This window comes from Mchenga conophoros, linkage group LG16 (genome assembly GCF_057382185.1).
Source record: "Mchenga conophoros isolate Kocher_MC1m ecotype Shallow Benthic linkage group LG16, M_conophoros_male_GT1.1, whole genome shotgun sequence".
Lineage (NCBI taxonomy): Eukaryota > Metazoa > Chordata > Actinopteri > Cichliformes > Cichlidae > Mchenga > Mchenga conophoros.
In genome coordinates this window covers 23036837-23050478 of record NC_140541.1, presented here as the reverse complement: position 1 = coordinate 23050478, position 13642 = coordinate 23036837, and the positions used below count along the sequence as shown (strand labels likewise).

The following is a 13642-nucleotide window of genomic DNA, read 5'->3' as shown; positions in this document are numbered from 1 at the left end:
AGTCACACAATAGCAGCAATTACAACATGGCAACATTTTTATTGTTATCCAAAATAGAGATAATTTCCTCACAGTAATAATATGATACAGCATGTTTATAATAACCATTGAATTTCCCAACACGATCCCTCGTGTGTAGTTACTGCTCTGAAAAATGCCATAGTTATTTATATGTTTATTTGTTATAACTCACACATTCCGTTTAAAAAAAGTAAATAAAAAAATCTTCAAAGCTCTTTGGTGTCCGTGTGATTTACAGCAGCAGGCCGCAGTCTGTTTTGTTGGGTGTGTGTTTTAAAGTGAGCTTTCCACTCTGTGTCCTTCTTGGTTTGATGCCACTGTGGTTTGCCTCGGGGCAGAGTGGCACCACTTGATTGATGGTGCTGACGGCACATTTGTACCAGCAGAGATTCTGTCACATTTCTGGGCTCGTTTCATGAGCCCTGCCGGGCAGTTTTTACAGTCCTACCTATGTCACCCGGTAATGTTTACGGATACTTTAACACGGGTTTGTTTTTGCTATTAACTGTGAGGTTGTGCATATATATATATTTTATAATGTGTTCCATGATGTCAGGACACCCAATGACTTTATAATTCATGAATCCTTGCTTCTTCTGTGACAGCAAAATTATTGGTATCAAATCCTGAAACAGCATGTTGAGGACTTTTTCGGTCTGGTGTTTTGTTCCTATACTGCATCTGCATGATTCTAAATAGCTTTATTACTTGCCCTGAAAGGATTTATTGTCACTTTATGAAAAACAAAATACTCCATGACCCAGACCGCTGGGAACAACTCATCAATCCCCGAGCCTCAAAACTGCAGCAGATGAATAATCTTCTGTGTTGGGTTTAGGTTGGCCAACACCAATACCACCCCGAGAAGAATGCAAAAACAGTTTAGTCTCAAGCCCCCATTGTGCTCTCCAGAGGATTTGTATGGTTTCACTTAGAAACCAGTCAACTCAAAGCAGTCCGTCGTAAAAGCATATACTGTACGCGAGAGCTCTAAGTGTTGGTAGCAATAACATTCTTGGTCTGCTGCAAGAAATTTCAGTGATTAAAACCACTGGTTAATGGTAAAGCTACCAAGAAAAATAAGCTTAATGTTATTTGATACACATGTTGTCATCCGTCATTCTTTCTAAGTAACCACAATAAACACTATCCTATATTTTGCCACTGATCTCAAACTCTGAAAACTATAATCCACCTTATTTCCATGACAAACACTATGCTTTGTAGTGCGAGCACAGGCTCCACTCCATAAAACATCCCATCCAAAAAACTTGGATATGCAATACTCTTTCTGAAAAATGACCATTTTTATTCAATCTTTTTGTTCCCATCAAAAAGCCATTTTTTTCTCCGCAGTCTTAATGGTTACAAGATATTCAGCAAAGCACTGCTGATCTGCAGCTCTTTGTTCGGACTCCCACGGAGAATACAATCTTACTTTGGAGCACTGCGGCTGCAGCCATACAATTCCATCAGCATAAACGCTTCACAAACACTTACACACAAAGTATAGGGGGTGAGAAAAACACTACTTCAGACAACAGGAATCGTTTTCTGGTTTGCTTGTGGATTGTATCAACTTCTATTTTCATACCATACAGAATATACTAAAAGCTGGAGTTTTTATTTTTATTTTTGTAAAAATATGGCTTGTATGAATATTTCTTGGATTTTTGTGTGTGTGTGCAGATGTGTATTTGTTGTTCAAGGATGGGAGTAGGAAACTTTAAACATAAAAAATGTGCTATTCTTATTTTTTTTTTTTGTTTTTTTTTTGTTTTTGTTTTTTTTAGGGACAGAGTCAAAAAGCTGGTGGCATAGTGAAAGAGAGCACATGTATAATATCATACAATAATGTCATAAAAATGATAAATGAAAGGTTAACTCAGTCTCTTTGCAAATAATCATTTAAAGTGACCATTTCTTTTGGCCAAGACACCTGCATCCAGCATGTGCCCTTCCAAAATCAGCTTCAGTTAACAGATTTAATTATAATTGTCCCCTCTATGCTACAGTCAGTGTCAGCTGTGTCTTTTAATTCTCTAATCAGCGGTCGGCAGGACCGCTATCACTATCCCCATGCAGCTTCCCACTCAATACAGACATCCCAAAACACACACAGATTGGTTTTGTCAAATGTTTTATTGAGTGTAGACATCTGGGCTACTGTAAAACATGCATTATCTGCAGAAGGGGGAGAGGAGCAGGTGGCATTGTCTCCGCTGTCAGCTGTGTCAGTGCTGGCACCCGTGATGGAGATTAATGAAGTATCTGGAGAGTAATATGCTCCTTCAAATGCTGCTACAATTTGGAGTGGGGGCCGATCCTGATCTTAAATAGCAAAGCTGTCAGAGTTTACTGAACCTGTGCCTTGGCACACGAGTGGGGGATTCAGTCCTACAGCATGGAAAACAAAAAGTGTAAAAGTGGCCAGATATAAGGCAACAAGACAGTCAGTTGTGCAAACAAACGCATTGTTCTTGCGTCACTTTTTCTTTGGTGCGTTCGGCGCGTTGAATTTAAAAAAGATGATGTCTCCATCCTCGACGATGTAGTTTCTTCCCTGCTGTCTGTATTTACCAGCTGCCTGTGGGGTTAAAAAAAATAAAAAGAATCATTAAAATAATATAAAAGATTGTAAGCTGTATGCTAAGAAATAGCTAGTCTGTCATGTGGATGAACTCGAGCAGATTAAAAACTCTTTATAATTTAAATAATATTAGAAAAGATTTAACTTGAACTAAAATTACACTTGCAAATCTTCATCTACACATGCATACACACTCACACACACACGCCTGCACAGGCGCACGCACGCACACACAAGTGCACGCATGTTTTGTTTGAGGGGTGCCTGAATTCCCACTGAGTGCTAATCCTCTCTTCTGCCCATTTCAGTTTCATGTGCACAAGCACAAAATGTTAATAAGTCTTTGATTACAGCACTATAAAACTTCTCAAGGAAACAAAATAAGTTCTAACATTTCTTTTGTGTACAGTAAGTGTTTGTTCTCCTTCCCGGCAAACTCAAAATAATTGACTTGAAGTGCTAATACGGACAGGTTTATGCATTCTGGTTCTGCACAGTGCACAATTAATTAGAAGAATCAATGTCCCTTTAAAGGCTCAGGAGACCATTTAATCCAAGCTCAATACCACCAGAAACACTGGATGGAGAGGGAGACAGGAAAAAAAATCAATGGCTATTTGTGATTCCTGAGTATGTATTAAACCAGACACGTCTAACTGGTTCATTTGCACTTGAAAGCAGCCATCTGGAGCAGCAAGCTTGGCTTAAGCAGATATGATTACTAATAATGTGATATCCCTGTACACTGGCCCTATTCAGACAGCCTATTCCCACAACTGGCATTAAATAGCATGGACCTTAATGCCACAGTCAGAAACGCTCCATGTTCTTCTGAGGCTCAAAAAGGGATTAGTAAGAGAGCATGCAGTAAGGACCTGACACTGAGATCTCAACCTCTGATAACAATGGCGAAACCCCCCAGAGACTTACATATTTCGCTCTCTTTTTGCAGCTTATGGAGGGTGTGGACAATACACTGCCGATGCATTAAATATCAAATATTTATTAAAAAGGACTTGAATAGCAAGGAGATTTAAATGTTTTTTTTTTTTTTGTGCTTCCTTTCCACACTGGTCCCCGTGGGCCCTTTGTGCCACCATAATTACATTAGTTGAGTCTGTAAGTGGGCACATGGAGTTGATGGTGGTGATAGGGGGATTGCGACAGCATGGCTTACAGCTGCTTCGCACAAGTGTTGCACATAAAATCAGAGTCACTTCTGCTTTAATTAACTGAGATTTAAAAGTAGATTTTTTTCTCGTTAAAGAAAATAAAGGATTGAAAAAAAGTGCACCTTTAATTTAAAAGGCATCCTACAGTGTCGATGAACTCATTATTAACCGTGTGCATTCGATAAGTTGATTGCAGTTTGCAGATTTTAAACAAATTTTCAATGTCAAAGTACAACTTGGAGCAGGAAAGAAAAGTATTGTGTTGCCTTTAGCAGTGAAATGACTTAATACACTTGATAGGTGTGTCCACAAGGTGCAGTTAAAAAGGTCAAAACAAACACTGCCCATAAAAACAGAAGACATGCAAGTCACATTTCTGTGCTGCAAACCATGAAACAGTCCTTATTTAAGGAATTTCACACTTTATTTAACTTGCCGCTTTATATCACTGTCACATGCCTACAGTGGCTTGGGGATTTGGTAACAGAGAGCTCTAAGCTAACAGCGCACTCTGTAGATCTGATCAATGCCTGGTGAGGTGAAGAAGTGCTTCCTTGGAGCGACTGCGCTGAGCCACGAGCAAGAACTACCATCAGCCAGTTAAGACACATTGTGATAAAGATATGCACAGCTGGAGCAGAATGGCAGTGTTTAGAGCCAGAATCAGCTGGCTTGTCAGGAGTGGTGCTGGAGTGTGTGCAGTAATTTCTTCCCCTGAGTAAAGGTGAAGAGCAGTTTTCAGTAGGAGCTGTGTGGCGACTGTCAGCTCCACTGATCACAGGAGACTTCCCCTCATCTCCTCTGGCACCCTGACTGCTCACCTTGACAGCACTCTCGCTGCCTTCCTCTTTAAAATCCTGGAATTTCATTACTTCCGCCATAATGAAGCCCCTCTCAAAGTCTGTGTGGATCTTCCCCGCAGCCTGTGGAGCCTTAGTTCCTTTCTGTCACAAGGAAGGAAAAGAGAGGACAAATGAATTGTTTTGGAGAAGATGGATTACAGCATGCGAGCGACACGGTGTTTGATGGGGTGATAGCGTTGTGATCACTCTGGGGGTGATTTTCAGTTGGGGGTATTCTTCCCTCAGTCCTGATTTCTGGATAGCTTTCCACTCAGTTGTGACCTGCTAGGGTAGCCTGGATACCGATAAGGACCCAGCACTGCTATCAATGCCTCCTGATTCCCATTCCGTGGTGGTATTGATTTCTGTCCAAGCAATCTTGCCTCATTGTGGGTCGCTGCTCGGCTCTCTGGTCATGACAGCAAGAAGACCCAGCATTGCAGTGAGAAGCAAGCGTGGTATAGACCCCACTGCATCAGGCCTTTACTATTGTGAGAGTTTGGTAATTCAAATTCAGCTCAACCCTTCAGTGGTATTTCACTATGTTGAATGTACTCCTGTGAGTTTTGGAGTATTATAACTTTTTACATTTACACAGCAGAGATTTGATATTAACTGGAGCTGTTTGAGATTTCAATTTACATGTAACAGTTTAATAGATGTATAAAATATGTATATATAATTTATATATTGCACTTTGAGCCCTCTCTAACACTCCAAGACAAAACTGGTGACTGACAAAATGTGCAATTTATATGCGTTGAAATAATGCTGGGTGGAAATGACAAATGACCCAAATAAGTGACGTGGCTGCTGTGCATCATTATGACTCCTGCCTGTCGACCTGCTCGCTCCCTCTCTGCTCTGCAGCTCCGTGCTCAGAAACTGTTGAGCAGTTTTAATTATGTATATAATCAGGTTGGGGTCAACATATTTCATGCCAAAAGAATGATGCGTATTTAATGACTCTAATACATTACCATCTACTTGCAATCTCATTGACGGAGTGCTTGTGAGTTTAACTACCATTAATCAGCATCAAGGTTTGTCTATCTGGAGAAAAATAGATTAAGGGAGGGATTTTTTTCATATGGTGCATTACAAGAGATCCACATTGTCCTAGTTAAGAGCTATGCAGAGCAGGCTGATAGATAATGGTCACCTCGAGGCTGCCTAATAAAGCATGTTAAAGGACTTAGGAACACGACATTACTGAGTGTAGTTTTTACAATGCAAGATGTATTGGCTTAATATAGTTACTCACTGATGCTTACCTGACTAAATGCCCCTCACACACAATCAAGGCTGGCTGTAATCAGTTATGCTGAGGAGGACAAGCGTGTTTTCGAGGATGCCTTTGAAGTGTTTTGGGACTTTGCTCTAAATAGCGAGGACATCAGTCATGCTGAGACGTGTGCATCTAAACACGGTGATGTCATCTGACTAAAATGTAACGTGTCTTGTGAGGATGAAGAGCGAGTGAGCTCATCTTCCCCTCTGGGTTGTGCTTAGTTTAAAAATGCTTAGAAAAGAAAAATAAAGGATCAAGTTTGATGTGTGGATGGGTGTCATATAATCTCCAACAAAACATTTAACATTCACCCGAAATATGATTTTGGTGAATCGTTTGAAGGTGGCTAAATTTTGTTTCAACCACAATATAAAAGAATTAGGGAAAAAAAGGAGACCCTGTCTAGTGGAGAGCAGAAATTCATATAGATCCCATTAAAAAAAAAGTATGTGTCATTTTTTTCTCATGCCAAAAAAAATCAAGTGAACATTGTGTTCCTTATAAGAAACATGCAATTTTATTATATATTTATATAAATATATTTAAATGGAGAAAAAGGAAAAATCTTGTGCTTTTTAAAAAAAAATGTCTTTCTTATTAGTTAAAAAAGAAACAGGACATTTATCACTGCAATTTGCTATAGCAGATATTACAAATGCATATTGGAGTCCTCTAGGACATATTTGGAAACCTGTGTATTACTCATAATGTAACTGTCTGAAGCCACGTCTCTATCTAATAATAACAATAATAACAACAATAATAGTAATAATAATGAAGCACGAGATAGCATTTTAAATTAGTGTTTTGTTTGTGTGAAAAATCGATTCATCTTTTCGTGAAGAACAGTGCACTCGTAAATCTTATGCAAAATAATCCACCCATGCACTGAAAAGTAGATGTCTGAAAATAGGCTGAAGCCAATATGAGCTTATTCAAAGTCAAGGGAAAATGATCTTGGTAAAGCTGCATCACACGCAGAACAAACACCCCTATTTATGTGTGTTTTGTAAGTGGACAAGTGATGCCATCTTTGGGCAAGATAAAAATTTAAGCAGTATTTCCATCAGTGGTCAAATCTGTAACCCGCCCACACATGAGACTTTTTCTACCATTATTGCCTCCACCATCTATAGTGGGCAATTTCAAGATTTTGAACAAATTGAACAACAAAATGTGAACAGTGAACGGTCTCACACTCGGGGAACAAAACCATAATGATCTGCTTGGTGACAAGTTCTTTGAATAGATGCCATTGTGGAAAATTGCAATGCTTTTTTGAAAATGGGACTCCTTTTTTCAAACGGACAAGTTATGTTTATGAGATTGAAAGCATTCTGTATCGTAAAAAAAAAAACATTCAAATTACAATCCTTTGAAATATCTGATGGGATGAAAGAATGGATATGAATTTGTATGACTGAATACAACCCAAATCTTTAGTTGTTGAAGTTTCTCAAAAGTTACTTTGTTGTATTTTTAAACCACCGATATGAACGTATAAATGTTACTCAGACAAAATAGCTTATTATTTCTGCACTCGATACTTCTATCTGCTCAAGGAAAGAAAATATAAGTGGACACAATACCAACATGCAAAGCAAACATCTGTATTGATGTAAATGCTGCGATCCCATTGCACAAAGCTCTTGGCGGGCTGGGCTCAGTAAACTGAGACACACGGGGAGGAGGAGCCCCCAGCAAGGCCCACAAACAGTCGAATGAAAAGCGACATCAATTTTGGCACAGACAACCTCCGTCACACAGATTAGGCAGGCACAATGCACAGGCTCCTTATCTCCAGCGGCAGGAGGAGGGCAGGCAGATCTGCACAGGATGGAAACATTCTCATGGACGTAATGGGCAAAATCAATTGTTGCCCTCCTCAATCAATGTAGCCCCCAGTTTCACTGTTCAGCAGCTCACCAGTAATTGAAGTTATCCTTGGTCTGTAATGACTAGCTAAAGCACAACCATGACAAAGTTGAAAGTGTGCGATATCAGTGAAGGTGCCAGCAGGGTGGAACATGGGATACTGTGTGTATTCGTGTGTGTGTGTGTGAGTCTGATACACACGCTCACATGTACGTATGCGCACAGCAGGCAGCTGGCACTTACCCGAATGGTCCATGCACGGACCTCATCTGGTCCAGCAGTGAAGAAGTACTCCAGCTGCAGGGCTGCGTAGCCTGCCTTGATGATCTTGCTCAGGGCACTGGTGGGGAGAGATTTCAGCTTGAATCGAGGGGTCTGAACTGTTTAAGTATTCTTTATCGCTGCTGCTGCCTAGACAAAGTTCACCTCAATGGCAAGGCCCCATTCATTCCAATATAAACTCATTAAGTGAATAAGATGGGTCACTTCGTTTCGCATAAGACATTCAACTCTCCAATGGTTTCTTTGATTAATTAGGAGGCTTGTAGACTCATTTAACATTTTTAAGAATTCAACCCAATGCCTCGATCTTTGCTGAGAGAAAGAAGGGGGAAAAAAATCTGCTGTCACAATTTTTCTCTCCATAGAGGTTTTCACACAAGAACAATAAACCCAAAATGCCCAAGTTATAATTATACCTACAGATGACAGATGACAGTTAAAAACTTAATTTAGAGGAAAACCCTTTGACTGAGTTGTTCAGTAAGAAGAGGGATCCTTTGCTTTATAATGGTAATTACTCTGCCATTTATTATTCTATCAGCACATGCAATTAAAGGAGTGCATGGAGGACACAGCTGATAATAAAGTGTGGGGAGACTGAATGCTAATTAACCTCTGCGTCTTGTGCTCTGTGCTGTACTTCTGCCTCTCCTCTTCACTCTTGTCCTGCAGCAGGCTCTCTAGGCCACCACTAAAGGGGATGACCAAGGCTCCGGGGTCATGACTGTCCACCCACTCCTTGATTTTCACCAACCTGATTAAAAAAAAATAAAAACAGCAGTCGCAAAACACGTTGGAGGACTTGATTAACATGAATGTATTTGTTATTCGCTGCATGCATGCATATTCATGAGAGCAGCTGAAAATATGAGTGTTTGTGGGAGACTGCACTCTAAAGGTGGCATTTCCTTTCAGAGTTTGACTTTCTTTCCATTCAAGTTCTCAACTAAAAATCAGACTTGACTACACGTCCTTTATCAAAGAGAAAGAAACATAATAAAAATACAAAAACTGGATTTATATATATATATATATATATATATATATATATATATATATATATGTATAAAACAGGTCCTAATATTTTCAGTGATCCTAAAATGATGCCAAAAGTAGGAGGGCATTCATTTCCACTTTAAGACATAAAGCAGTAAAAAGTGTCAAGAATATTAAATTTTGCTGAAGTTTGGGTTTTCATTCATTTTATTTTATTGTTAAATATGTTACCTGATTCTTTTTGTTTTCAGCACCTTCTTTATGGTGTTAAATGTTGTGTTTTGCATCATTAACCTAATTCAGACTTTTAAAGACATTTGTATGTCATTTCACGCTGTTTTGTCCTTGTTGTAATTTGAGGTATTCTTAAATTAATTGCACAGAAAGACAGTTTAGCCACTTTTAGGTGGAAAAGTGGCTAAGGTCAGCAGTTCACCTCATGGCTTCTTTTCAAAAGAGTTCAAAAAACAAACAGATGATGCCACTGTGGTCACATTTTTTTTATACTTAATCAATAGCTGTGACTTCCCTTTTTGCACTTCTCGAATAAATGTGACACCTTTGCTCCTGCAGATAATAAATAAATGATTTAAATAGACATTAAAATAATCAGTTCGACAACAAGACTGTTCTTAATAAGTGCATTTTGAAATCGCTCAAGCAAAAAGTCACACATTTCTCTCTGAAATGTGGAAGTGAAATTCACGATATACTTTTTTAAACTATGAAAAAAGAAATCTTCCACCAGCCGAGTGTTTTTTTGAATGTTAGATAAACATTAACATTCAAGCAACGAGAAAGCACTGCAACTAACCACCTACTGTTATCTTTGGCACTTTCTTAACTGCATGATCTTTTTTTTCCTTTACGTGTTCTTGTCCAGCAGGACACCTGACATTGCAGGACAAAGATATCCTCACAGCTAATGGTAACCCTCAGTCAGAACAATACGAGGGGGTTAGAGCAATTATGAGATTAGCCTCACAAGCTCCGAGGCTGGGATTGGACGGATCTCAAAGAGCAGCATCACACAAATCCATTTTCACACGGCGGCTCCTGGGCTGGATTGATTCTAAGGGGTCCCTGTCATTATCTGTAATCCTAGTTTCCTGTTTAAAGCCCATAAGAATCAAAGACTGGGAGGAACCACACCACCTCAATACCACATCTATTCCAATAACAATGTCACCGCTTTATCACCTGCAGCACCCTATCGCTGCTCCTACCTAATGATTATCAATATACAATATATGACAAGGTAACGGGCAAAACGAAGAGCACAGTTTTGCTTTGATTGAATGTTTTTCTCAACAAGTTAAAATAACACCACAGGCCGGCGCAGTAAATCTGAAATGCCTCATATGCCAGGTCATCTGTCTGCCTTTTCAGATGGACATCTATTAAGAGGAATAACCTAATATTTCCCTTACTGTTCACACCATGTATGCAGATCTGACGCTTGACTGCCACCACAATAACACACAATAAGGTGGCATCCAACGTCTCGCCAATAAAGGACAGAAAAATAAAACACATTTAGCCAAAGCAGAAAACCTGAAAACATAGGAGATGGAGGGCGCTCCAAGAGGGGAAAAATCCAATCTGAGATAATAACAGCTGTAGTTTGTCACTTTTAGCAGCACAGCTGTCTATTTGGTGGCACGTTATTTGCATTCCTCAGGTATTGCGTTCTCTACAGGCGGCTGAATAATGATTCACAAATCACTCTCTCCACACCAGTCAAGGGCTGTGATCCTTTGAATAGACCATTGTACCTGAGACTGTAATTGGTGAAGACTTGACAGAGCTGAGCCAAGCCAGCCAAGTAACAAAGAGGCTCTTGGTAGAAGGCTGAGGGATGATTTTAATAATGTGAAGCCGAGACGGAGAACGTGAGCTGCAAATGAGCACGGGGGTCTCCGGGTCCTTGCACTGAGTGACACAGGACCAGACAAACACCTTGCCACAGGAACATGAAACACCCCCTTCCCACAACTCCAGAAACAAAGCGCTGTCAATTAAGAGCTTTGAAGTGCCATCAACATGACTCCCAAAACCAATTCTGTCAACTTCACCACTGTCTACCCGTGCCACTTTGCAATTTGTATTTATGTCCCTTCCAATTACTTGTGTGAAATTTTATGTGGATGTGTAAATTTGGAAAAATGTTTATGTAAAACATGCTGCAGATTTCTTTGTGTCTTTATGGCTCTCAGTCATACTAAAGAATAAAGGGGTGTTCTTGTTCGTGGAGGCCCATTCACAGTGTGAAATGCCTATTTAACACAAGAAACAGGCCTGACTTTTGTTTTAGAGGAAGGTTTACTGCCTGATTAAAAATAAGCAAGTGAAAAGATATGCAGTTTTGTTAAAATCAGTAATAAGATGTAAGTAAAATATTTTCCCTGTAGGTCTTCTTCATCAACCTCGTACTCTAAACTAATACAAGTGAGAAAGATGTGTGTGCGTGTGTGTGTGTGCGTGTGTGTGTGCATGTGTGTGTGCATGTGTGAGAGAGCGCGTGTGCGAGTGCATGTGTCTTGTCAGTCTCTATTATGTCCCAGAACTGAGTGCCATCTCTCACTGCTCGGTTAATAGAAAGATTCAGCACTTTCTGCTCTTGATATCCCTCTCTGAACAAATGATGCCTGAAATTTTTATTCTTTTTATAATGGAATTCCAATGGCTTCTGCTGCAAATCAAGTGGAAATTTTTGCATATCAAGTGGGAAAAATTAAATGTTAACCACGTTTTAATGTGATTAAGGGTGACAGAGACATTATTTCTGCTAATCATTCACTGGCTTGAAGGCTCAAACAAGTCCAAGGAACAAGCTGTGTTTGTGCTCTCAGATCAAATGGAAAAATATAGTTTTTTTTAACCAGAAAAACTTTGGCAAAACTCAAACATGTATGCATTATTATTATTATTATTTTTTAAAGGTAAAAAACAGTCAACATGAAACCAAGACCATGTGACACCTTACATCTTACGTCTAGAAAATATAATAGGCATCACACCATTTGTTGCAAGCTTTGGATCTAATGCTTATTGTATTTAAAGTACATGTAATTTAAAACACAATATATTCTACAATTACAAGAAGAAAAATCCCCACAATTGGACCTTTTGCAACAGACTGGCTCTGAATAGAGATGTTCCCCAGGTGGGGCCACCCTCCGGAGCTTGCCTATTTGTCTTTTTGTGTGAGAATCCTAAAGGGGGATAATTCCTGTGTTTCTGAATGCCTGGGGGCTTCCCTGGGCTTTGTCAGAGCTTTGATCTGCTTAAATGGCTCAAACAATAGGAACATCTAAAGTACAGGGGCAGCTACCTGAGAAATGACCTGGGCCTGCGTCTGACATACACTCAAACAGGTTGGCTTCATCATGAGTGCAGAGCCAGTTAAGCCTGTATAAGGTCGGCCACCTCCGGTTTGAGTGCTCAGTCCCGATGCGATTGAGTGCTGACAGACCCGAAGAGTAATCCGCTACCTACATCCTCCACAGCTCGATCACTGACACACCCACAGGTGAGCTCCCAGCACCTGAGTCCGGGTAGCTCAGCTGAATGTGTTACTTACTCCCTTCACATGTCCTGACAGCTACTGGCTTAGATGCCAGGCACAGAATCATCAAGTAATAAACCCAGAGTCCCCCCTGTTTGTCTGGTCCCAGGTTACAAGGATGAGCAACCTAGGGGGCCAAGATGTTGCGGCACACAGCATATACTACCCCCTCCTCTTCCCTTCCTCTGTGGCGGGAGAGAGAAATGAGAGGTATGAGCTCATGGTGGCTTTTGAGGCTGGGAAGTCGGGGGCTCTGTGGGAAGCTTTTCATCCTCCCAGTGGTGAGCTCCTGAGCGACAAGAGTGCAGACGCTCTGTGCTCCCTGTGGCCATAGCCGGATGGAAAGGCATTACCCATCGCGTCTTTAAGAAAGGGAGGAGATCTGACACATACACACACATACGCGCGCGCACACACAGACACACTATCAGCAATATTACCAACTTCTTTCAATCTTCAAAGCAATCATGGGCTGGAGGAAACAGAACATGGCGCACGCACAATGGGAGCAGCTTTAATTAAGAGCATCATCTCACATCGTATCTCAAACAAACCTTGAGGGTGTGCTGGTAACAAGCTTTTTAAAACAACTTTCCTTTCTTTGATAACTACACCCATTAAATATTGTGACTTTAAACGTTTGCACATGATAGATGAAACCTTAACAACCCCATCCGCCATAGATTTGTCTTTAAGATGGTCGTTAAGGACACAATATCAAAGCCATAACTCATTAAAGATATTTCTGTGGGGTAGGGGTGCAAAAAAAACCAAACAAAAAACAGGCAAACATGAGAAATTCAAACAGTAACCCAGAGGAGTACATTCTACATCACCCAAAATAATTCTCTATATGGGGTATCCATGCTGTCATTCATGGCAGTTGACTGGGCGAGAGAAAATAAGGGGGCTGGGGGTAGAGAGGGGGGAGTCATCAAGATGTGACAATTGTGACAAGAGCAGGCAAAGTGTAGCGCTGAAGAACACCACACGGATTTCTCCATC

General features: G+C 40.3%; 1 protein-coding gene across 1 annotated transcript in view; it reads right to left on the bottom strand.

Moving 5' to 3' along the window:
- Window positions 1-1356: 1356 nt before the first annotated feature.
- The window catches only part of LOC146556794 (obg-like ATPase 1), a 47776-nt gene continuing 35490 nt past the window's right edge, over window positions 1357-13642 (bottom strand). Inside the window, exons 8-11 of the mRNA XM_085248958.1 lie at window positions 8687-8827; window positions 8035-8131; window positions 4605-4727; window positions 1357-2608 (exon numbers count right to left, since the gene is read on the bottom strand). Coding sequence (XP_085105084.1) covers window positions 2507-2608; window positions 4605-4727; window positions 8035-8131; window positions 8687-8827 — 463 coding nt within the window. The 3' untranslated portion in view covers window positions 1357-2506. The remainder of the gene's footprint in view (window positions 2609-4604; window positions 4728-8034; window positions 8132-8686; window positions 8828-13642) is intronic.